Source organism: Clytia hemisphaerica, unplaced genomic scaffold (assembly GCF_902728285.1).
Source record: "Clytia hemisphaerica strain Z4C2 unplaced genomic scaffold, Clytia hemisphaerica genome assembly, whole genome shotgun sequence".
NCBI classification, from domain to species: domain Eukaryota; kingdom Metazoa; phylum Cnidaria; class Hydrozoa; order Leptothecata; family Clytiidae; genus Clytia; species Clytia hemisphaerica.
This window is the reverse complement of record NW_027103590.1, coordinates 249,775-273,238: the sequence shown is the minus strand read 5'-3', so window position 1 is coordinate 273,238 and position 23,464 is coordinate 249,775. Positions and strand designations below refer to the sequence as shown.

Sequence of the window (23,464 nt, the reverse complement as noted above, 5' to 3'; positions counted from 1 at the left end):
CCTGTGTTAAATTCTCATGAAATCCCTAACCTAAAAAAATTAATCATACTGTCTTTGTCCTGTCTTTGTCCCCAGTTGATCCGTTTACGGAACCTGACTGATTTTATGTCAGTTACAACATTATAAAAACCCGTTCTGGCAATGTATTGTGTTTTTGTTTTTATTGTTTTATTCTTTTGTTCAATTTTCTTTTGTTAGAAACAAAAGACAAAATTGCGATTAGCATACTTTTTGATCACGTTACCAAAATCTCCTCTTGGGATTGGTCTGTTTTCACATGCAAAAAGTTCGCAAAATAAATTGATTTTGGTACGTAAGCTTCATCTTTTAACGACAAAAAGAGACAAAAGCCTCCCAGACCATAGATTTAAAAAGCCCGATAGGCTAGATGGCGTACTTTTGCTGAAAAATGTGCCGTGGTTAGGTAGGAGATCCTACCTAGGTCACGTGATATTACAATAGAATTTCAGCGCTTGACCAATCAAAAGCTTCGACACTATTTTTTCCAATATTCTCCTTTTTTGCCTGTGATGGCTTAAAGCACGATATTTAGCCTTTCGGGCTTTATAAATCTATGTCCCAGACCAGTGTTTTTATGATGACTATGGTTACAACCAATCAGCTGTCGGTGGGGTGATGTAATGTCGGAAGACATTGCATTGGTACATAACATGACTATCATAGTATTGGTAAACGAGTCAAATGCTAAAAACACTCATGATGACCACAGAAAGTATCGCCTATATAAAATCGATCTTTGTCAAACTTTGTCAAACCATTTAGAAGGAAAAGAAAGTGTCTACTTCGCAACATTAAAAAAGAACGACTTATTTCTTATAATAAATCTGAACTATTGTTCTTCATCTTCATAATATTCCGTTGATTAAACCAACCATATTGCCATCTGTACATGTGTAAACAAACCCCTTTATTATCTCAACACACTTCACTTGAGCGTTATGGTAATGCTATAATATTATGACGACTAATACAAAACAAACATGAGCGAGCCCCTCTCTCTACTAAGACACACAAAATAGTGTTATGCAAAAAAAAATTCATTAGTGGAAAAGGAAGATCTGGTGGTGTCAAACAAAAACAGGTCAATACAATAAGAGGCATAACATTTGAACAATAAGAATTTAAAAAGGAAGTTTGAAATTGCAGAGTATTCATTAATTATTAATCAAGTCTCCAGTCAGGAAAGCTCTTGCATGAATTTCTTCCTTTTCATTGTGGGAGACTTTGACTGTAGATTTTCTGGATAAAGTATATGGTATATGTATGGGATATTGGAGTGATATTTGAGACACGTTGTATTGCATCAAAACTATAAAGACAATAAAATATTGAAATAAAGCTGCTGCTGGAAAAGTAAAAAGAAGACTGTACAGATTGACCTTCAAGGGTAAAGAGACACCTGGGTAAAGCAAGGACGAGAATTGATGATGATTTTTGTACGAAGTTTATTATTATTAACATTATCATTCAGTCTTGGATTTTCGCTTAGTTTACCAAACGTTCAGCGCGATTTTGCAGATCCTGCCGACTCAAAACCAAGGATGAATGAAAAATCAACTCCCCAAAACACCACCATGACGCCATTATGGATTCTTGGAAAAACTGCTAAAACTGGACAGGAAGGAGCTGGCAGCAGTAAGGAGGTAGCAGGCAAACCATTTGATGAAATAGGCTCAAATGACAACGACACCTACATTATTCTACCTGAGAATGGAACAGCTATGGAGGTTCTCTGTGGACATTTAGAAATCGACCCATCAGATTGTACTTGCAAGAAAATTGAAGAGATCATACCTGGGTACTGCGAACCAGAAGAGTTACCCTGTCAAGTTGACTCGTCAGATATTGCAGAGAAATCCTTAATCGTCTTTATATCTATCTTAGGTATAATCGGTAACATCCTAGTCTTGATCGTGCGCGTCCGAAATTGGAAGAAGTCCTTACATTACCGGCTCATCAGTGGTCTCGCGCTCGCAGATTTGACTTTTTGTTGTATGTTTTTGTTTATCTCGATCCCGGCAATTTGGCTCTGTCGTTGGCCTCTTGGGAAATTTTTATGCACCCTGTTAAGAACAATCCTCTTCATGAGTTCCAATGTCGACTTAGGATTTATTCTGATTATCGCTATTGAACGGTATATTGGAATAGTTCATCCGTTCCAGGGTGGCGCCTCGGCTTGTAAAATCTATTGTATGGTTGGTATCAACCTGTTGGCAAGCTTCCTGGCTGGATTTCCATTCTTCTTTATATTCAAAGTAGATTCCAGTGGCAAATGCACTGAAGATTGGTCGATGTTTCTGTCAAACGCATCTTACGTTTACGGTTGGGTCAGTAATATTTTCCTGTTCCTTATCCCTATTATTATCACCGCCTTGTTATACTGGCGTGGTTTGAAGACCCTCAAATCGACCCTGTTTCGTCAAGAGATGATGTTAACGTTAGACGAAGCGTCCCGTAAAAATTTGGTCAGTGAAAATCACCGAATCTTACGCATCATTTCAACCATCTTGCTTGCTTTCCTCCTATTGGTTGGCCCGAATCACGTGGCATGGTTTTTAAGTGATAATTTCACTTTAGCCGGTGGTTCACGTTTAGTTTTCTTTAAAATTTCATCCGTCGCTTACGCTATTCATACAAGTATCAACCCTATCATTTATTCCATTATTGATCGAAAGTTCCGCCGCAACGTCTATTACATGTTACGTAAAGGGAGACGCCGTAAGTCCTTCACTACGACTGCGACCGCTGTTCATTTTTCACCAGTTCACACTCAAGTTATGATTGAAAATGGTAACGGCTCTTTAGGATCGGCCGTCGGCTCTTCGCGGCCAGACAGTAGGACTAGTATACGAAACGGTGAACAACCATTGGAATTGACTGAACAAACCGTTTGAGAGAAATGTTTTTAAGAAAATATTTAAAAATGTGAATGATTCGCCACGGCTGCTAGAAAACGTCAAAGCAGATGGACACATCCATAAACCGTTAAATGAACATTGAAACAACGTGGTTGTGTACCGGTTACCATGGCAACAGTGACATGACTATTGCATCATTTTGATAAGAAAACTACCGCCTTTTTTGGAGATTACAAGCTGATTTAGAAATTAACCAGTTTTCGAATTCTAACAACTCTTATCTAACGTTCATAACATTCGCATAACGTTATATGAACGTCCAGAAAACATTTTGTATTGGATGGTCAAGAATTTGCAAAGAAGAATGACTGTTCTGTCTCTATCAAGTGTAGTAGAGGACGATTTCAAATTTCCAAATTAATCAATTATAAAAAAATTAAAACTATTTATCCCCATATAATTTCTAATAAGATCTCAATGTTATGTATAAATTCTTGGAACTTAATATAACTTTATATAGCTTTATTGTTAAATCTAGGTTGGGTCCTCCACGCCCACACAAGTCTCATTTTTCCTTAGCCATTAGGGCCTTTAAGAGGCTTTAATTCACCCGATGAATTTTATACTTTATTCCTGAACTCGGATTACCTAGAACTACCTTTCTCTTTGTGAATTACTTTTAGATAGATTCAAATACGATATTAAAGAATTGAAAAAATTATACTTAACATGCTCTTTTTTTAAACTCGCTCGATGGGTAAGGAAATTACGGGCGAAAAGTGTGCACTTTAATTCTTTCCATAAATTACGTCACGAACATCACTTTGGAACTGGTTTGGGTTTTATAGTCTTGTAGCGTATTTTATTTATTACTGTTAGCCATTTAATTAAGCTATAAAGGCTTCAATTTTTCGAAATTAAAGACATCTTAAAACAGTATTAAGTCTATAATTTCCTTGAAGTACGATGAAGATTTTTCTTTGGTTCTCATTTTACTTTCTTCAAAAGTTTGTCAGCAGTTTTATCAGACGGATGTAAATTTAAATCTACAAAAAATTGAGAAAATTCTCCAACTTTTTGCCTTCTAAAGTCTTGTCTTCTTTACCAGGAGTCTAAATCTTGATCGAATGATCCGGTAGAATAAGATGTTTGATTTACTCTCAGGTGCCTAAATAACGGGGAGGGATAAATGAACGGGCCGGTACTTGGGGGGGGGGGGGTGTTTGGAATTGTACCTCTAAATACACCCAAAAAAGAAAAGAAAAGGTAATTGTAGACTGCGATTAGGCTATTAAGAGCAAGATAAGTCTCTCGAAAGCTGAAATTATTTCAAAAATTGATAAAAAGGAGGGCGGAGTATTAACCCTTTAAATGCCAATGTTGTATATATCAGACATGGGCTATGTAGGAGAGCGAAGCCCTCCTGTAATGCCCAGTTTGAGTTAGAAGTCGTCATTTTTGGTCTCACTCGTAGGAATTGGATTAGGCTTCAATTTCAAGCAAAAAAAAAATCAAAAGTGAGTCTTTCCAGCAAGATTTTAAGCAAAAAAGTCAAAAATTTGACAAAAATCCACTTTTTTAAGATTTTGACAGTTTTTTGACCATTTTTGGTTAATGAGTGGTCCAAGAACCTCCAAATTTGGCCCTGCTTTACTTGATTCTGTCCTAAAGCGAATTAATTTGAAGTTTTACCATTGGGCATCTTTCTATCATTCAGGCAGGTCCACGCAGCAGACCATATTCCCAAAACCAACAGAAATATTTTACAGGTTTAATATACATCAAGTTGTCACCTAAGTATATGTTGGACTGGAGTCGTTTATAATGCGTGTAATACAGTAGTATATGCGTTATACGATGATATGATTATTGTTACGGGATTTAGTTTGTATAAACTAACTAAAATTGTTCCCTCCATTACTTTTTGCTTTATTTCTACTATGTCTGAATCAGTCTTATATATGTTCCGCTACATCTCGTCAACATGGAACAAGTTTTAGTCTTCTTTTCTATATACACTCCTTTCTCCAGTAAATTATTTGTTTAGCCTCGGCTATTTTTATTTGGCACTTTGAACTTGTTGTGATTTCTAAAAAAGAAACGACGCATTTTGGGGTTCATACCTTTTTCTAGCTCCTATTACTATTTGATGAGACTGTTCGAAGGTCTGAAAAAATTATATTAAAATATAAATAGTAGAATTTAATTAGTAAAAAAAGTTTGAATATAATAAGAAAAAATTGGGCCTAAATGTTAACTGTTCACAGCCCCCTTTTTCTTAATTTATTGTAGCACCTGTTTACCTGATAAAATAATTTTACAGAAACGAATGTTTTTTTTCAGATGAAAAATATTTTGGATAAGAAATGAACGTGATGAAATACAACGGTGACTATTTATTACTCAAGCAAATTTAGAATAGCTAAAACTAATCTTTCGAATGATGTCACGGTACAACATCACTACATCCATGAACACCTTTGGCAGAAATAAGACCAAAACAAATCTGGATATGCGAAATCTGGCATTGGTGCAACAACTATCGTTAGCAATCATTGAAAAGATACTACCATTGATGTTCGCGTTAGGTCTCTGTTGCAATATTCTTATCATTGTCTACTTTGTTAAAATTAATGTGAGGAAAACTAAAAGGTTAAAGAAAATGAGTGTTTATCATTATCTCATTGTCAACTTGGCCTTCTCTGACCTACTGACCTGTATTGGGGCTCCGTTTACTATAAATGCTAACTTTCAACCAGCCTGGACACTTGGTAAATTTGGATGTTATTTTCTGAAAGATTTTTCCACCGTTGTGTGCCCTATTGTATCATGTTGGCTCATTGTGTTAATGTCATATATGCGACATCTATCGTTAACTCGACCTTTAGGTGTTACTGTAAAATACGCCAAATGGAAATGCAGCCTTATGATTTTCTTTCTATGGTTATTAGCATTCATGTCAAGCTTATTCAGAACTACAAAGTGGAAACTAGTCTTTATTGAACGTGATGGGAATAAGAGCTTGCAATGTGTTTTGAATACGTCGGGCGAGTTCCGACACCTTCATAGAACTTCGCTGTTCCTTTTCAATCTAATAATACCGCTGGCACTTATGTTGTATTTTTACCGTAAAATCAAACATACCATGTCGACGAGTGAGAGCTATTTTATCAACGATCAAAAAGTAGAGCAAAGAAACAAGTCAGCTTTGAGGGTTGTTAAAATGTTGATCGTAATTTTCGTCATTGCTATCTCACCAGGGAATATCGTCTACGCTGGAACAACCTTCCTAAAGTTGGTGCTAGATCAAGAGAAAACACTGTTTTATGATTTGCTGGTTGCTTATTTCGAGCTCATAAAGGCTGTTTGTTATTTCATTACTTTCTCGAACAACGTTTTCAACTTTGTCGTTTACGCGTGGATTATGAAAGATTTTCGTTCTTTCTTGATTTCACTTTTCTCCTTTAGACTTGATGTCATTGATAAACTTTTCCCACGAAAGTGAAGTTAGATTTTCTGGAACTCTGACAATTCACGCACTACTGCAGTGATGGGCTCATCGTTATGGTTGACAAGAATTGAAAAGAGGTTTTGAATCCCCAAGAAGTCAAATGAATCATAACGAAAAAGAAAATTAAATTTTTCAATGTCTTGCTCAAAGAGAATCCTGACAGATTTGTGCATTTTAAATTGAATTGCTGAAAGAAAAGACTGCTTAAATCTTATGAATTATGCAATTGTGGTTAATGATTGAGTTTAAAGCCCTGAAGAGCTATAGAGAACGTCAACCTTTCTCGAGAAAGGGAAAGTGGAGCATGTAGTTTTGCGCCAATTGTTGAATGGCGGATTGAATTTAGTGCTTTCTAGTGGACATTACATTCATGAGTTTGAGGCGAAGGGGGTTTACGGTATGGCTCTTTTTATCATTTAGCTTATCCTCCAAAAAATTCTTCCACCACGTTGTATTGACCCCTCAAAAATAAAAAAATAAATACTTGGAGCCCTTATTTGAAAGGCTATGATCATTTCTCTCCATTTTCTAAGACGTCAATCCTCAAACTGTCAAGGTCAATGGAATGAAGGATTTTCAAAGTTCCTTTTTTTGATTTTTAGAGAAATACGAAATCAATGAGGCCTTTCTCGATTCAGGTGCTTTTAATATAAAAATGATGAAATCTTTTTTTTTTATTCTTCCATTTCTTCTTCATCTTCAGACCCCCTACTTACACTTGACTCTATATACCGTATTTTCTTTACTGGAAATCCATGAAATAATTATGAGGCTGTTTACTTTGGTCAAGTTTTTAGGGATTTTATTGAATGAGAAATTTTAGAAAGAACAATTTTATTGGACTAATACTTTGTAAGCATTTTTTTTGCCCTAATTTGGACTAATTATGCCTCTAGAGAAATATTCAAATCTTCAAATTTCCTTGTTTTAGTCCAGGGTCTGATTTTTTCAGTAGTTTTTACCTTGTAAATTTACACCGCTGGGAAATAAAAAAAATATTCTTTATTAATGAAAGGTTTCTTATGAAAGATTTCGCGCTCCCTATTTAACTCAAAAGACTAGAACCTAAACGTCGTTAACCAATAGTTAAAAACTTTTTAAAAGCTCCAACAAAGAACTCAAATTGACCTTTTTCATTTTTGATTTGGTTAGGGTTTGATGTTAACTTAGAGAGAAGATAGGTCAGCAGAATTATTTTCAAATTTGAGAATTTTCATGAGTTTGACATGTTATTGATTGAACGATGTTTGGATTAATGATGGCTTGACTTATCTTTTTTCTTCGGATTTATTTTTCATGAAATTTTCATGCAGCGATGAAAAAGGTATTTTTTTCTTAAATCAATACTTTCCAATAATATTTTGCATTTGAATTCAACGGTTCAACTAATCTAATGGCGTTTTCGTATCTTTTTATCTTCTAAATAACTGATATGAATTGTAACACCTGGGTTAGTAGAACGGCACGGTTTCTCATTTTTAAGCACGTCGTTCGGAACGGTTCTTTTAAAATTAAGCGCCCGTTTTCCGACTGATCTTACTAGATAGGAAATATAACTCTATCTAGTGATGAAATACGATATTTTTATTTGTCATAAAACCGGAAAACTGCCCTTATTTTTAAGGGACAGATTTTTTATCGGCGACTCTTTTTATAATCATGAAAATATACAGTACTACAAAATATGCATTAGTATATTCATTTTCAAATGTCCCATGTTTTTTTGACGTGGTCTGGTGGCTCCACTATTTTAGTAGCGTATACAATAGGGGTGTAAAATGTGTGTTGGAGAGCAGATTTTTATGGCATTATAATTATCTTTTTATATTATGAATAGTGTCATAAAAACTAGCTCTCCTCCAGAAAATGTATTGCTACTGAACTTAATCGAACTTGATCGGATCGGTCTTTAATAGTTCGATTAAGTTCGACAAAATTCCCTTTAGAGCCGATTTGTTTGGTTCAATTAATGTGGTCTTGGTCAAAAAGCTAAATTTTGAAAGAAAGTCCGGATAAAATTTCACAAAATTTCCAATAATTTCAAGGCTTGTCACCGGTTTTGTTTTACCACATTCCAAATTTTCAGAAACCGCCTTACCTCAAACCTAGTACTAGACCAGCGTCCGAGATTCTAAAAAAGCCATAAAGCAGGTTTTTGTAGAGCACCCCTTAGATCAGGGCAAATTTTAGATATCGGGTAACTAATGCATGTCCCAAATTATTCAAAATCTACTTTTCGTTTTCGCCCCCAACTCCAGCCCTTAAACCATAACAAATTATACATTTGTGGTAGCGTATTTGGATATAGAATGTTGGATTTGGTGTTACTTAATTTTTTTCTCAGCATAATCAGAGTTTTTTTTAAGAAAACCTAATTATTCATGACGTCGTAATTTAAAGTTGAATATCTCAAGAACTAATGCTCGAAACGTTATGAAATTTGGACCAATGATAGAACTCATCAAGAGGAGGAGAAATGTTGTTAAAAAAAATTGAAAATTAGCTGATGTCAGCATTTTATTGCAAAAATTCTAATTTCTGTAACTTCTGCTGATGTCATCAATCAACTTTTTTTGAATCATCTCAATGTGCTCTATCACTGGTCCAAATTTTATAAAGTTTTGATTTATATTTCTTGAGATATTAAACTTTTTGTATTTATGACGTAATCAATTATGACGTCATAAGCAGGTTTTCTTAAAATATCAGAAATTAGAATTTTTGCAATAAATATAAAATTTGTTATGGTTTATGAACTGGTATTGGAGGCGAAAAATTAATGCAATTTTGGGACATGCATTAAGTTACCCAAGATATTATGTTCCTAATAGGGTGCAGAATTGAGAAAAAAATTTGCCCTTTGAATCTCCTGCAGTTTTCGAGTGAATCGATTTTTAGTTCATCGATGGAACTCATCTTTACTAAGGATTTTTCAAGGTCTGGAAATAAAATATTTGATGCTACCAACGGATCCAGCGTACAAATTAGATACTTTAGATGTCTAGATCTCGAGATATTTTGGTTTAAATATGGAAAACTGTCGATATTTTTTGCTGAGTCAGCAGTTTTTCAGCATATTTACCCACCTTAAAAATGAGTTATGCATTTTTGGACGGTGGGTTGACTGAGGTAATTTGAAAAAAAAAACAGGAAAGGTGCTTGTTTACCGTCGTCTTCAATCGCTCAGGAACTAGACAAATAAGAAGCTAACTCCATCAAACAAAAAACACATACATAAACTCACTAATTCTAAAACAGGAGGTGTTTACGTAACTTAATAATTTCAATGTTCTTTGTTATGTCTTTTTCAGATTCACTTTATGACGATAGCGTTTTTACTCGCTAGTAACCTATTCATCCACCAAGGTCAGTAACTTTTTAATTCCAAAAACATCCCTGTGTCGAAAAGGTGTCGATGTTTCTTTTGGCGAAAGATACTGTCAACTCTCTCTAATTCGAACTTCTATTATTCGAATCTCTCTGTAATCCGATCTAATATATTGGTCCCTTTAGCTGGAAAGTGGTTCAAATCACTTTCTGTATTTCGAATGAAATTATTGGTCTTTTGAAAATCGAATTAGAGAGAGTCAACTGTAGAAGCAGTCAAAATAAGATTTAGTCAAGTTTTCTCAGCCTGCTCGAAAAATCTAGTTAGGTTAGTAAGACTTTGAGTTGTTCTCCGGACCAGCTTAAAACCAGGTGCTGATGCTTCACCAGCCTTACTCTTTGTTCCGTGCCATATTACTTACAACTCTTGTTCTTATTACTAATGACAATCAATCAAACCAGCTTGCTGCGAACCATTAAGTCTAAAGCTCCTGTAGGGCTAGAGAGGAATCTTCAGACTTTCTCAAGCAAGTTTCAAATCTAGCTCAATGGTGCAAAGCGTCGCTATTTAAGGTTAGATTAACAATGAAAGAACGTTTTGTGTCACCAGTGATTAGTAATTATTTTCGTAATTTGGTTTATTTTTCTCAGCTCAAGCATCAAAGACTTCAAGTCCTTGTCGTTACAAAACAGCTCTCAAAAACTTGATTTTTTTTGGGCAGACATCAAAACCTACACGCGATGCGGAAAATGCAAAACAATGTGTGGCCTCATGCAACAAAATCAAGACACCGAAATACAAATCTGCTGTTATTTATGCTCACCAGTGCTTTTGCAGCAAAGCAAGACATATTTTCAATTCTGCCTCGTTTACATGTAAAATCAAGACATGTGATTGGCTGAGAAGCACGTGCTCCATCAACCAATACCTGGTTTTTCCGCTGTCACGTGGTATACGAGAAATCAACGTGGCCGATAATCAACAACCATTGTTTGTGGGAGAGGATTCAAGACTTCCGAGAGTTAAAATTACAGGTACAAAACTGAGGTTATATAGACATCGAAAAACCTAAATTAACCCAGTTGAAAATCTTAACAATATTTGATAGAATCACTTACAGTATTAGGTTTATTATTGGCTGTATCAAAGCTTGTTACAAAGGTATTTTTCCCTTTTTTATATATCGCATGAGCTATTCATATTCTAGAGAATCTCTCCTTAGGAAATTTACTTTTTCACCAACGTCGAATCGCAAAAACACCAAAATGAACCCAAGTAGCTCAAAGCTTAACATAGTATTAGTTTTTTTTGACAGACTGTACCAAAGCTTGTAACAAGTAAAAATACCTGCACTATTTTTGTATACATCGAAGGAACTATTCGTATTCTCGAGATAATCTCTCTTTGGGCTATAAAAGGAAGAAAATAAAGGAAGGGTTGAATTTGAAAAACGGAGGTTAGCTCTGGGGCGGAGTAAACAATTCGGAGGTGTTTTTTGGACCTACCCCGGTGGGGTAGAGGTCCTATGAATTAACCGATGTCCGTCCGTTCGTTCGTTCGTTCGTCTGTTCGTTCGTCCGTCCGTCTGTTACCAGCAAAGTCTGTTCTCAGGATTGGCTCATTAGTTTTTTCTGATTTTTGGCACAATGATGCAAAATGGCAATGCCCAAAATGTGACGGAGCCCGATTTTGGAAAAAAAAATTTTTCCGGCCGAAAATGCCGGAAATATGCCGGAAAAACTGTTTTTTTGGCATTTTCTCGAGATTTTATCATTAGTTTTTGCTGATTTTTTGCTCATAGATGCGTATTAACAATGCCCAAATCATTGCCGAGTCCGGTTTATGAGAAAAAGATTTTTCCGGCCGAAAATACCGGAAATATGCCGGAAATCGCCGTTTTTGCAGATTTGAATTGGGCTTTTTCCATATAATATTTCTTTGTTTTTTCACTTAAAAAAATTATCGATAACAATCCCCCCCCCATCAACAATCAACGATGACATTTAATGCATTTTCGCTAAGCGCTATATTTTCTTAATGATTGTTTTTCTCCTTATTGCTATCTAAGTTTCATCATCAGGTAGGTCCATTCAGCATGTTGCTTGTTTTTCAATATTTAAAGGCGACAAGAAAGAAGCAAAATACAGATGGTCAACATCAAACAAACCCTTACGAAAATTCAATTCCAATCCAAGTGCTATCATCAGATTCAAGACACCAGGCTATAAATTGATGACAATCCAGGCTAAAAATCCTTTTACTAATGCTATAGAGAAAAAGGTTTGTGAGAATGAATTTTTCTGTAAACATTTTTCCCGGGGGGGGGAGTACTTAGGCAGGGTACGGTAATGTGCCGCCGTTAAGGGTACCTTTTTTGGACTTCCTAAGTCCCGCTAAGGGTCGGAAAAATCAGAAAATCAAATTTCAGTCCCACTAAGGGTCGGAAAAATAGGAAAATTTCAACTTTTTACCCCCTGAAAGATCGAAATTTGGTCTAAATTGGTCGAATTAGTCCCGCTAAGGGTCGTAAAATTCACAAAATTTTCCTTGGTTTTCTCATTTTTAGTCCCGATAAGGGTCCAAAGTTCGAGCTCGCAACCCTAGTACCCCCCCGGGACATTTTTACATCGTTAATTAGAATTTTAGCCTTGAGAAATACTGTAGAGCAGATGAGTATTCAACAATTCAAGGATATCAAAAGACCATCGTCTCCTACAGATATAGAATTAAATGAAATAAATAGCTCAACATCATGATGCGACTTAGTACTGTAAGAAGAGTTCATTACAGATTTGCAAACTCCTTGACCTGACCCTATCAGCGAGCCGAACTTCTGTCTAAAAAAATTGTGAAAAGATAGGCCTGAAGAACCCTTTTATTCTCCTGTTTACAGATTTGGCTGGATGTAGGTGCAGAGACTGAAACTGTGGACATCAACTGCCCACCATTGGCGTTGTTTGCAGATGTTGTTTGTCACGTGATCATACCACGTGGTACGCACGTGTCTCTGAAAGTTGAAGTCAAACATGGTGGCGATAAGGGAGAAAAAGAACTGTACGAACTCGCTAGTGCAGGTATATCATAGGCTGTTTGCACTCTCTAACGAATACATTGGAAGGACACGATCGAATACACTGTTTGGACAAACCTCTTTTTGTTGCTGCCTATAAACACCCCCTTCTCACAGACCCAGTAGGATTGTTTCAGCCAGCGGGTATAAAAATAAAGGACTGAAACTCGATTGGAGTTGGTATTCCCATATTTTTTATGGCTGCCCCATTCATATTCTTTTGTTTTCAAGTCAAAAGATTGGGGGGGGGGAGGGTGGGAAAAATAGCTTAATATTTTGCAGTGGTTTATTTGATTATTTTCGGTGGGGACAAAAATTGGAGTATTTTCCACCGGAGACGATATTTTGGCCAATTTTTCCGGTGGAAAGGGGTTCCAGTGGGTCTGTGAGAAGGGGATGTGATATATACTCAAATCGTTTTTGTCTAGGTTGCAAACCAACTCTTTAAGTCTTTAAGTTCGTGCCTTTTTTTCTATATTATCTCCCAAAACACACAAACAAAGATTTTTTCATCGACAGTGATTTCGTAAATATACACACAATTTTACTCTCCAATTTAGATGCATTCACCATGCTTACAGGAACTTTATCTCGACCAAACAGTGGCAGCCTATCTTCATCCACTCTTGACGAAGGTGTTCACCTCAACCAGGAATACATGTTCAATCATGAAGGTGTTCTGCATAGTATCGAGATCTTCGTCGAACGACCTGGTGTCGTGAAATTCTGGGTAAGAGCCTAGCTGACACACAAACTTATTTTCAACATTCACATATTGTTATATGAACGTTGTGAACATAACATAAACGTTAAAACAACATTGTGAGCCAGCTGGAAGTACCACGCTAGGTTAGTGCAAGAGTTGTATGGGACTGAGCCATTTTCATTCGATATTCATGACATAAATATCAATTTAGATTTTCCATTTTTCCTTGTGGGGGATATGAAGTAAGTGACGTTTATTAATGGGATTCGATTTTAGGGTGTTTTTCTCACTTGAAATATTTTATGGCCTAATCTTCCAGGTAGGAAGTTAGGACTAAATATATAATTTTACAATTGCTTCTAGATTGTTGAGCCAGCTTGTGGAGATACATTGTGTGTACGTGATATTGATTTGACCAAACCATTCAATGCTAATGATGCTCAAAATGATTTCACCAAATGGAGAATCGATCATTTCAACGTCAAATATAGTGAGTATCTCTTATTCGATTTTCAAGGAATTGGATTTTCATCGAATAAGAGTAGGCGTATCAAATGGTAGAGCGTCTTTTATGAGAGTTTTTGTTTGAAGTTGGTTTTCAATATTCGAATAATGGAACGTATTGATCGTAGGGATTGTCTTGAAAGACTCGTTTACACGCATCATTTTGCTGGAACAGTTTGCTTTTTTCCTCTTTTCAATCTTTATCAAGGGGTAGTCTGTAAAGTCAGGGCGTCAACAATCACTTTTGTTTTTGGTATATTTCATTCTTTTAAGGGCTGGTGTTTATATTATTTTCGGCGACTGGGTATTTGCTCTTTTCGTTCCATCGTTACCTAGTTTTTTTTTCTTTATTAATCCAATTTACAGCAATTATGACAAAGCTACCAGCAGGACGTCATCAAATTCTGGTAGCAAAAGATATCCATGTAAAGCGAGGATATTTTCTCACGTTCGTTAACTCTCGAACTCAGTCCTCCGGTCAAATCTATCTCAAAAAGACCAAAACGCAAACTCTACACTGGAGCGCTAAAAACTTCAAATCCGATCTTACAAATAGTCAAGAAATCGGATTGTTTCCGAGTATCCAAACGGTTTCGATCCAGCCAATTTTTTTACCGATCGGGATACGACCTACAAGTTATGAGAACATCATTATTGACGTGACAGCAAAAAGTACAAAGAGTGGCGCGGAGAAAAAGAAAGTTTTGCTGATTGAGGGGGGTGATGAAATTCAGGTAAGCTTATTACTGTGACATTACGCCACTTTCACAAAAGCTGTTTGCTTTTATAACTTTTTTGACTTTAACAGAATTTTAGTGTAAAAAAGAAAATTTATTAAGGCCATTGGGCTTTTCCAGAAAAAAAACGTATACCCCCTGTTGAGGAGGTCCATCATTTTGTGGCTGGAAATGCTGAAACCCCCTGGAATTCCAGGCAATTTCAGGCTTAAACCCCTCTGGAATTCTGAATTTTAGTAGGATTTAAAAGGCTACCCCCATGGAATTCCAGTTATTTTTGACAGATTTTTGTATCTCCCTATGGAATTCCGCCACATATCAAACCTTACCCCCTTCTTGGAACGGAAATGGACCTCCTCAACAGGGGGTATACGTTTTTTTTCTGGAAAAGCCCATTAGATTTGAAGATTTTACCCAGGGCAATTGGCGCATTTTGCAGGTCAAAAACCTCAAGCCCTCTAATCAATTATCGCTTTAAAGCATCACATTTTTTGTACAAATTTAGGAAAAGATTGAAGGATTGAAGTTTGTTGATGCCTTTAAGAAAATTTATAGTACTGATGAGAGAAATTTTACCATCAAAGTCAACATTACCAAAGGCACTAATGTTGTGTATATGTTCGATGTACCCGCATTGAGAAAGTCAAGCGAATCAACCAATGGGGAAGAATTATTTGACATTAGCTTATTGGATGTGGGTGAGTTAAAAATCCATTATGAACGTATAAAATTTTTGTTTGTCTTTTAATAATTTTAGTCCTTTAATTCTTTAAACTACTAAATCAGTAATTACAAATTACGTAGTAATTAAATTGGTTAGCTATGTCTTCTTTCTAATTTTTTTTCATCTTAAGGAAAATATGACATTTGGGTGACAGCAGCAAACAAAGTTAGCTTTCAGAAGATAAAGACTACCTTTGAAATAGTGGATAAGATTGATAAACATCAAATCAAGTTCGAAAGGAAAGACGTATACAAGAGTGAAGAATTCACGGTAAGGTTTTTTGTTTACCTTCTAACCCGGACGTATACAGTTGACGATCTCTTTTATTTTCGACGTTCTTTTATTCGATACACTCTCTTATTCGATGGAAACTCGATTCCTCTTGAAAATCAAATTAGAGAGCATCAACTGTACTAAAATTTACCATTTAATTATTTAACTCAAAAATCTTTCTGAATCTGAATCCATAACTGAATTTAGATATTTGCAAACTGTTTACCTTCTTTGACAATAAATTTAGCTTTTGCTGTAGCTTGACGGTTTGAAATATTGTCCTGCTGCACACAAACCCATATTGTTAAGTTGGTGGTTTAAAGTATCAGCTAGATTTGGAGAGCTATGCCTTTCCAGGACACTTAATCTAATTGCTCGTTTTTTATAAAAAACTATCTAAGAACATATCACATCAGTGTATGAGGTGCCGTGTGTTGCAAAATTCATATTGTTGCGAAGTCGGATTTTTCATCAAAATGTGCTAGAATCTGTGGTAAAAATGAGCGAACTTAAAATTGACAAAGAAGTTGCGAACTTAAAATTTACAAAAAAGTTGCGAACTTAAAATTGACAAAAAATATGCGAAGTTAAAATTTTGAGAAAGTTGCGAAGTAGAAATTGACAAAAAAGTTGCGAACTAGGATTGACAAAAAAGATGCGAAGTTAAAATTTTGAAAAAGTTGCGAACTTAAAATTGACATAAAAGATGCGAAGTTAAAATTTTGAAAAAGTTGCGAAGTAGAAATTGACAAAAAAGTTGCGAAGTTAAAATTTTCAAAAAGTTGCGAAGTAGAAATTGACAAAAAAGTTGCGAAGTTGAAATTTTGAAAAAGTTGCGAACTTAAATTTTGAAAAAGTTGCGAAGTAGAAATTGACAAAAAAGATGCGAAGTTAAAATTGACAAAAAAGTTGTGAACTTAAATTTTGAAAAAGTCTCGAAGTAGAAATTGACAAAAAAGTTGCGAAGTTAAAATTTTGAAAAAGTTGCGAACTTAAATTTTGAAAAAGTTGTGAAGTAGAAATTGACAAAAAAGATGCGAAGTTAAAATTGACAAAAAAGTTGCGAAGTAAAAATTGACAAAGAAGATGCGAAGTTAAAATTTTGAAAAAGTTGCGAAGTAGAAATTGACAAAAAAAATGCGAAGTTAAAATTTTGAAAAAGTTGCAAATTCAAAATTTTGAAAAAGTTGCGAAGTAGAAAAGTTGCGAAGTAGAAATTGACAAAAAAGTTGCGAAGTTAAAATTTTGAAAAAGTTGCGAAGTAGAAATTGACAAAAAAGTTGCGAAGTTAGAATTTTGAAACAGTTGCGAACTTACAATTGACAAAAAAGTTGCGATGTCAAAATTTTGAAAAAACTGCGAAGTTAAAATTATGAAATAATGAAAGAGTTGCGATGTTGAAATTTATCGCAAAAGAGGGAACTTCTCTTCCTTCCCTAGTCTTTTTAATGATAATAACGAGGAATCGTTACATGAGAATGCCACCCTGCCCCGGAACCCAATTAAAACGGAACTAAGATACTGAAAAAATGCGCAAAATTACAAGAGTTAATTTTCCTGATGGACGTGAGCGCTATTTGGAATAATGTAATAAAAAGCACTTGGTCTTGGTGGGTACGTGATTGGGAAAAGTGGGATAGCAGACCATTCAGTCATAAATTCACGTAGCATTCGACTCGAGAAAGTTGGAACGCGTTCCCGTCACACTTTTTTCACAAAAGACCGGATTGTAAGTAAAATTAACCGCCAGATCTCGAAAAGTGTTCCAGTCGAAAACAAAGAAACCTCTATTATTCAATTTGTCGGTAAAAACGGCACTTCTTGAGGTTTCACTTATGGGATTAAGGATTTACTTGGGGCTTTATAATTCAATTACCTTAAGGGAACTATTTTTCGCGGTGCGAGGGTGCGCTAGCGGTATACGCCCACTTTTTGCCTAAGTTCTTTTATGGATTTCAAGTCGTTTTTGCATTTCGGGGAACTAATTTTCGCGGTAGACACCTAAATCCGCGAAAAGTAGTTCTCTTACGGCACACATTTTATATAAGCAACCGAGCTGCTAAGGGCTCAGGCTTCAAAATGACCCAAAAAATAAGCAACCAAAAGGCTCAATTTAGGCCCAAAAAGATCAAATAAGATTCTCTAAATGTAGAAGCAAAGAGTTAAAAGGAGAAATGACAAGAAGTGCCCCAATTTAAGGGACCAGTAAATTAAAAAAAAGAATATGGTACCATTCATATACATTGGTTTACATCTTTTCTCAATATGATAAAGTAAATTAATCATCAATGCAGTAAGAAACATAAGATATAACAAAGCTGATCTAATAAAATCAATCCTCAAAATATTTTAACTAAATAATAACATGTCCTTTTTGGTAAACAAATAAAATCTCATACTTCAGGCGTACAAACTTTCGCGAGCAGAAATTTTCGCGAATTATGGCAGTTTCCGCAAAAGTTAATTTTTTGTTTTTGAAATTTTTCAAAATTATCAGGGCAATTCGCGATAGTTTATGCTCACGCAAAACTGTTCAAAAATTGGAAAAATCTATGCTTCGAAATTGTAATAAAAATCTAATTTTCAGCATATTTTTAGCCTGTTAAAGGCCATTCTGAAAGTCCCTCGAATTCACGAAAGTTTGTACGCCTTAAGTATAATATCATAACTAAATATCGTATCCTTTTTGATAAATATTACATCGTAAAATCAATTTAGTATCTAGTATCTAAATCTCTTGTCTTTTTTGATAAGCATAAAAATGTAAATTTGTACATATGTACATAAAAAAATAGGTAACAAAAGTTAATAATAAACTGATTCAATAAAATTAATCAGTAGTCAGCAAGGTGACATCTATATCATATATCAAAAAAAAATTATCAACAAAACTGAGACTTCGGATTTTCATTCTTTAGATTAATGGGCGACTAAAAATGTTCACTTGACACTCCGAATTTCCTTGAGCGATGCCCCCAGCAATGATAAAAAGTAATTAACGACGGCAGTTACTCCCAATGCCGAGCTAAAACTAAAGGATTGATGAAAATTAAAAAACAGTTATACCCAAAAATCTCGCCAATACCCGTGAAAACACGCGAAATAGCAGACCCACATTTTTTCAATAATCGTATATTTAGGGCAAAAACTACTCTATAGTAATCCTATAATTAGGTTTTTGCAATTTTCAAGTTCATTCGTGAAATCTAATCCGATTAAAGCATAACTAGTATATACAACATCCTTTAAAAACCATTTTAAAAACAAATTAAAAACATCTTTTAAAAAACAAATTTAAAAAACAATAAAAAACATCTTTTTAAAAACAAAATTAATTTTTTTTCTCAAAAACATCTTTTTTAAAAACAAACATAAGAAAAGTCAATGTAAATCACAATTTTGCCGGTGTAATGGGCGAACCAGGAACAATCCCCACTCCTGGAATGTGCAACCAAACGTCTTGATGCTGGATTTGCTTAACAAATTTCTTAACAAGGGAGTTCACTCCCTCTGTGAAATCTTCTTTTGAATAACTTTTAAGTTCATCAACTGTTGAATTGAAAGGCAAGCGCTTTTCTTGCTGAACTACGACCAATTTGTACAGATCTTCGCAAAGTGAAGCGTTATGTTCGGACCTTACAGTTTGTGGTATCAGTCTAAAACCGTGAATCAAATCTTTCTCAACTCCATAAGGAATGTTGAGCTTTTGACGAAGCATTTTGTTTAAAGTTATTTTTGATAACTCCTCGGGGGAATAATCTTTAAATTCAAACCTCTCTTTGATGCGCCGTCGAATTCCGCGATTTACACTATCGAGGAATCTGTCCATATCCTTCGGATATCCAGCAAAAATGAATATGGGGTATCTGACATCTGGCTGTACAGGTGGATTCATATATCTCATGATAGTATCCAATGCTTCATAGGAATGGTTTTTCTCACCTTCCTTTTTCGAACATAGCTGATATGCTTCATCTATAAACATGATTCGCCCAAAGGCGGACTCAATCACTTCTTTGCATCTCTTTGGTGTATCAGAGACATAGCTTGAGACGATATTGTCTTTCTGGACTTCGACGATGTCGGCTGATTCGAGGATTCCAACCTCATACAAAATGTCTGAAGTAAAAATGGAAAAAGCTTCATGCATTACTTGAATTTAAATAAGTGGTGATGGCTGAGAAAGCTAACATCGTCCTTATCAAAGATTTTTCCAACCCCCTGCTTATTCCAACTCAGTCTTTGTACTATGTTAGGGATTTAAGAATTTTGGCATTTCAGCCTGCGATGCTTTAACTTAGCCCATACCAAACCCCCACAGCGGGGCGATTTGTAACGTCGAGGCGATTGAAAAACTTTTAAATTCAATCGGCCGTCAGAAAATCAACGTTGCCTATATCATTGTTGGGCAAATTGCCATTTCAAGCAGTATTTAGCAAAGAATTTGGAATATCCTGAATTTGGATGAAATTTCAACTGAAAATTGCTGAAAATTAGAACAAGAAGCACTATATACAAGCACTATATATAGGCAAATACAGAAGTTGAAAGAAGAATACCTGCTAAACATCTGGCAATCATTGTTTTTCCGGTGCCAGGATTCCCGCTCAGAATCATATGCAGATTCGACACCATTTCACCCCGTGTCAATCCACCGATTCCATTTCTTCTTTTGATATCCTGCATCATGGTATGATGCGCCCATTTAAAAATATCTGCTTTTAATTCCGCTTGGCCTTCGATCAAGGACAATCGTGCTTCCAGTCGTCCAATAATGTCATCAAATTCTATCATATGAATTGAAATTTGGAAATGAGGAATTCGTAGATAAATCAGAACGTATAGTGAGGGCTGTTAGCTAATGACATCAATAAAAACACTTTATAAACTCTACAAATGATAATAAAAGGCTGACATTTGGCAACTTAATTTTAAGCAGACTCACTTGATTACGTCATCTGGCCTTCTGTTCTGACGTCATCAGATGGCTAGGCAAAAAATTATTTTTTTAGAAACTCTGATGGTTCCATCGGAGAGAGCATAAAAGTCTGAAAAAATTGAGGTGCAAAACATGCCTTGAACATTTTCCAATCAAGTTATGAGGGTTAAGTTAAGTTTTTTGATGACGTCATCACACAAGTCTTTTCCGGTACAACAAGACAAAACTTCCAAAATGGTCAAGAAGTTTACTTGGATTATCTGTCAATTTTCAGTCTGGTCTAAACTGTAAAATTTAAGATTTTAGGGGTGGTGTCCTGTTTGTTACAGCAAAATATGGGTACTAACTCTCTCTATTCTAGATAAAGACTCAGAAACAGTCAAGACACTTTTGCTCTGCTCTACTTTAGTTATTGCAAAAATTGATTGGCTATTTTTCACCTCTAATTTACAGCTTGCTATTTCTTTTCTATCCAGTTATATCTATAGTTCTTTACAAAAACAAAGCATTCAAATACGAAAACATTTTTTTCTCCTTAGTATACCGGGTGCACCAAAAAAAGAGATATTATGAACTTCAGGATTTATATTTTTTGTTCATTCTTTTTTTATTGTATAGAGGATGCTCTAACTTGAATTTTGAGCTATTATACATTAAATTTAAAAAAGTAGTTCGAAAGGTATTTTCAAAAAACTGACTTTTTTTCCATGTCGAAATTTCAAAAAATCATTAAAAACAGCAATCACGCTATAAATAAGACAAAATGACAAAAACACAATTTCATTGTCTTTTTGATTCTTTTTTCTCCTATATTATATTTTGCCAACGGTTTGTTCATCTTATTTACACGTCATGAATAATTCCAACACCAGCAAACTCAACCATGCAGACCCAAGTTCTTTGAGTAACTAGCTGAGGAATGGTGATTTATTTTTTCAAAAATTTTCTCACGTAGCACACCACACCTCTCTTGTCTTGGAGATTTCCAAAAAACTTTTTCAGCTTTACCAAAAATATTTTTCCACATGGGAATAGCATATTCTTAAATTCCGTAACGAGTTTTGATGAACACAGTTGCATTTTTTGGTATTTTTATGTGTAAAGAAGGTAAGTGCCAAGAGAAAAGTTTGCTCGCTGTTTTTGATGATTTTTTGAAATTTCGACATTAAAAAAAAGTCAGTTTTCTTTAAATAATTTTCGAATTACTTTTTCAAACCTAATGTATGATAGCTCAAAATTCAAGTTAGAGCATCCTCTATGCGATAAAAAAAGAATGAGCAAAAAATTTAAATCCTGAAGCTCACAATATCTCGACAAAGTTGTATACTTTTTTTTGGTGCACCCGGTATAAAAGCAGAACATTTCACAGCCCCGGTGGAACCTTTTTTCTCAGTGGGGATAAAAATTCCCATTGAAATGCTAATGGGATAGAAATTCTATTGTTCGAAGGTTAAAAAACCCAGTGGGGGTGGTTTTGGAGTGCAATTTTTTAACATGGATTTCGAGTGGGGATGAAATCAAAGTCAATTTATTTCCCAGTGGGGCTGAAATTTAAGGGTATTTTTCCACCGGTGATAAAATTGTAGCTTAATTTGTGACACAGGGGTGTTTAAATCTTATATAAAAAGTTTTCATTTTTTTCATTTTGCCTAAAATGCTTGGTGAATAGTTGAATTTCCTAAAAATTTGGTGATTTTTACTCATGTACTAATATTTTTCTTAAATTTCTTGAAGACCCCACCTAATTTGGGATTTTAGTACACATAGTACTAAAATGCTTTAAGGCCTTTTTTGTAATACGACCACGCTACCAAAAGTCATGATGTCTGAAATTTTAGTACCGACCCCCCCCCCTGGTACTAAATATGGGTAGGTAGTACTAAAAAGTACTAAGTACTAAAAAAGTACTTTTTTGAGTAAAAAATCAAGTTAGTACCCTCTGGGTTAGTACCCTGCCTCGGTACCCCCCTGAGTTCATAACATTTTGAAAAATAATCTAAATACCTCCTTGCATACTGTTAATGTTGTTGTTGCTGTTGTTATTGTCATTGTTGGAGCGTACGAGCTAAAAGCAATATCAAGATCAGTTTTTAATTCGTTATTATTAATTCGCTTATAAAGTATTGATCTAGAATAAGAGAGGCTTGGAACAAGAATAACATATTGAGGACAAAATATTGAGAGCCTAATTAATAAGGTCACATGAATATCGGTGATGCAAGAATCATATGAAAAAAGTAAGTTGGGGATTTTGGGGACTTTAGGTTTTTCCCTATTTCCTAGCTGTAGCCTACTGTGGTGTTGTTTTTTTTTACTTATAAATCTTGAAATGTACTTACAGAAGTCTCACTGTTTTCAATTGCTTGTTTTGTCGATAACCTTAAAAAGAAAAAGAATGACAATAAAGTATCATTAATAAAAGGATAGCATTGACATGTTAAAATATGTATGAAAGTCATTGAAAACTCATGATTGGCTTCAGATTAACCGGGTTATTTACCTTTGGAACAAAAATTCACCAAACAGTTCGATCGAATCGATGTCAGGTTCATCTTCCAAATCCTGCACGATTTCAACACCGGCATCATCAACTTTGGCATCTGCATACATTGCAAATACTAAAATAAAACCAGTTGCATGTTTTTAATGAACTTATACCACAATTTTGTTATATCAAGTGGAAATGAAATTGGGGAAGTTAGTCTTGTATAAGTAGCATTTGGGAACAATATTCAGGAATTTCAGCATGTACAACTAATCATCCAAATTTAGACGTTCACCAAATTAGTAAAT

At 35.0% G+C, this 23,464-nt stretch overlaps 3 protein-coding genes and 1 long non-coding RNA gene across 4 annotated transcripts in view; 3 read left to right on the top strand and 1 right to left on the bottom strand.

The window, feature by feature from the left end:
- The window catches only part of LOC136801565 (polycystin family receptor for egg jelly-like), an 80,345-nt gene that overhangs the window by 4,537 nt on the left and 52,344 nt on the right, over positions 1-23,464 (top strand). The window contains exons 4-12 of the mRNA XM_067058201.1: positions 9,702-9,756; positions 10,369-10,752; positions 11,841-11,998; positions 12,612-12,792; positions 13,349-13,518; positions 13,858-13,984; positions 14,365-14,732; positions 15,241-15,433; positions 15,590-15,729. Coding sequence (XP_066914302.1) covers positions 9,702-9,756; positions 10,369-10,752; positions 11,841-11,998; positions 12,612-12,792; positions 13,349-13,518; positions 13,858-13,984; positions 14,365-14,732; positions 15,241-15,433; positions 15,590-15,729 — 1,776 coding nt within the window. The remainder of the gene's footprint in view (positions 1-9,701; positions 9,757-10,368; positions 10,753-11,840; positions 11,999-12,611; positions 12,793-13,348; positions 13,519-13,857; positions 13,985-14,364; positions 14,733-15,240; positions 15,434-15,589; positions 15,730-23,464) is intronic.
- LOC136801511 (chemokine XC receptor 1-like) lies at positions 1,079-3,506 on the top strand. The gene has a single exon (XM_067058149.1). It carries the CDS (start codon positions 1,446-1,448, stop codon positions 2,913-2,915), a length of 1,470 nt encoding a protein of 489 aa, XP_066914250.1. The 5' UTR covers positions 1,079-1,445; the 3' UTR covers positions 2,916-3,506.
- LOC136801562 (C-C chemokine receptor type 1-like) lies at positions 5,273-6,384 on the top strand. The gene has a single exon (XM_067058197.1). The coding sequence runs from the start codon at positions 5,320-5,322 to the stop codon at positions 6,382-6,384; it is 1,065 nt and encodes a 354-aa protein (XP_066914298.1). The 5' UTR covers positions 5,273-5,319.
- LOC136801500 (uncharacterized) lies at positions 20,325-23,247 on the bottom strand. The gene is made up of 4 exons (XR_010845867.1): positions 23,172-23,247; positions 23,011-23,050; positions 22,676-22,736; positions 20,325-20,519 (listed from the first exon to the last, which is right to left on the bottom strand). It is a non-coding gene; the product is annotated as an uncharacterized lncRNA (long non-coding RNA).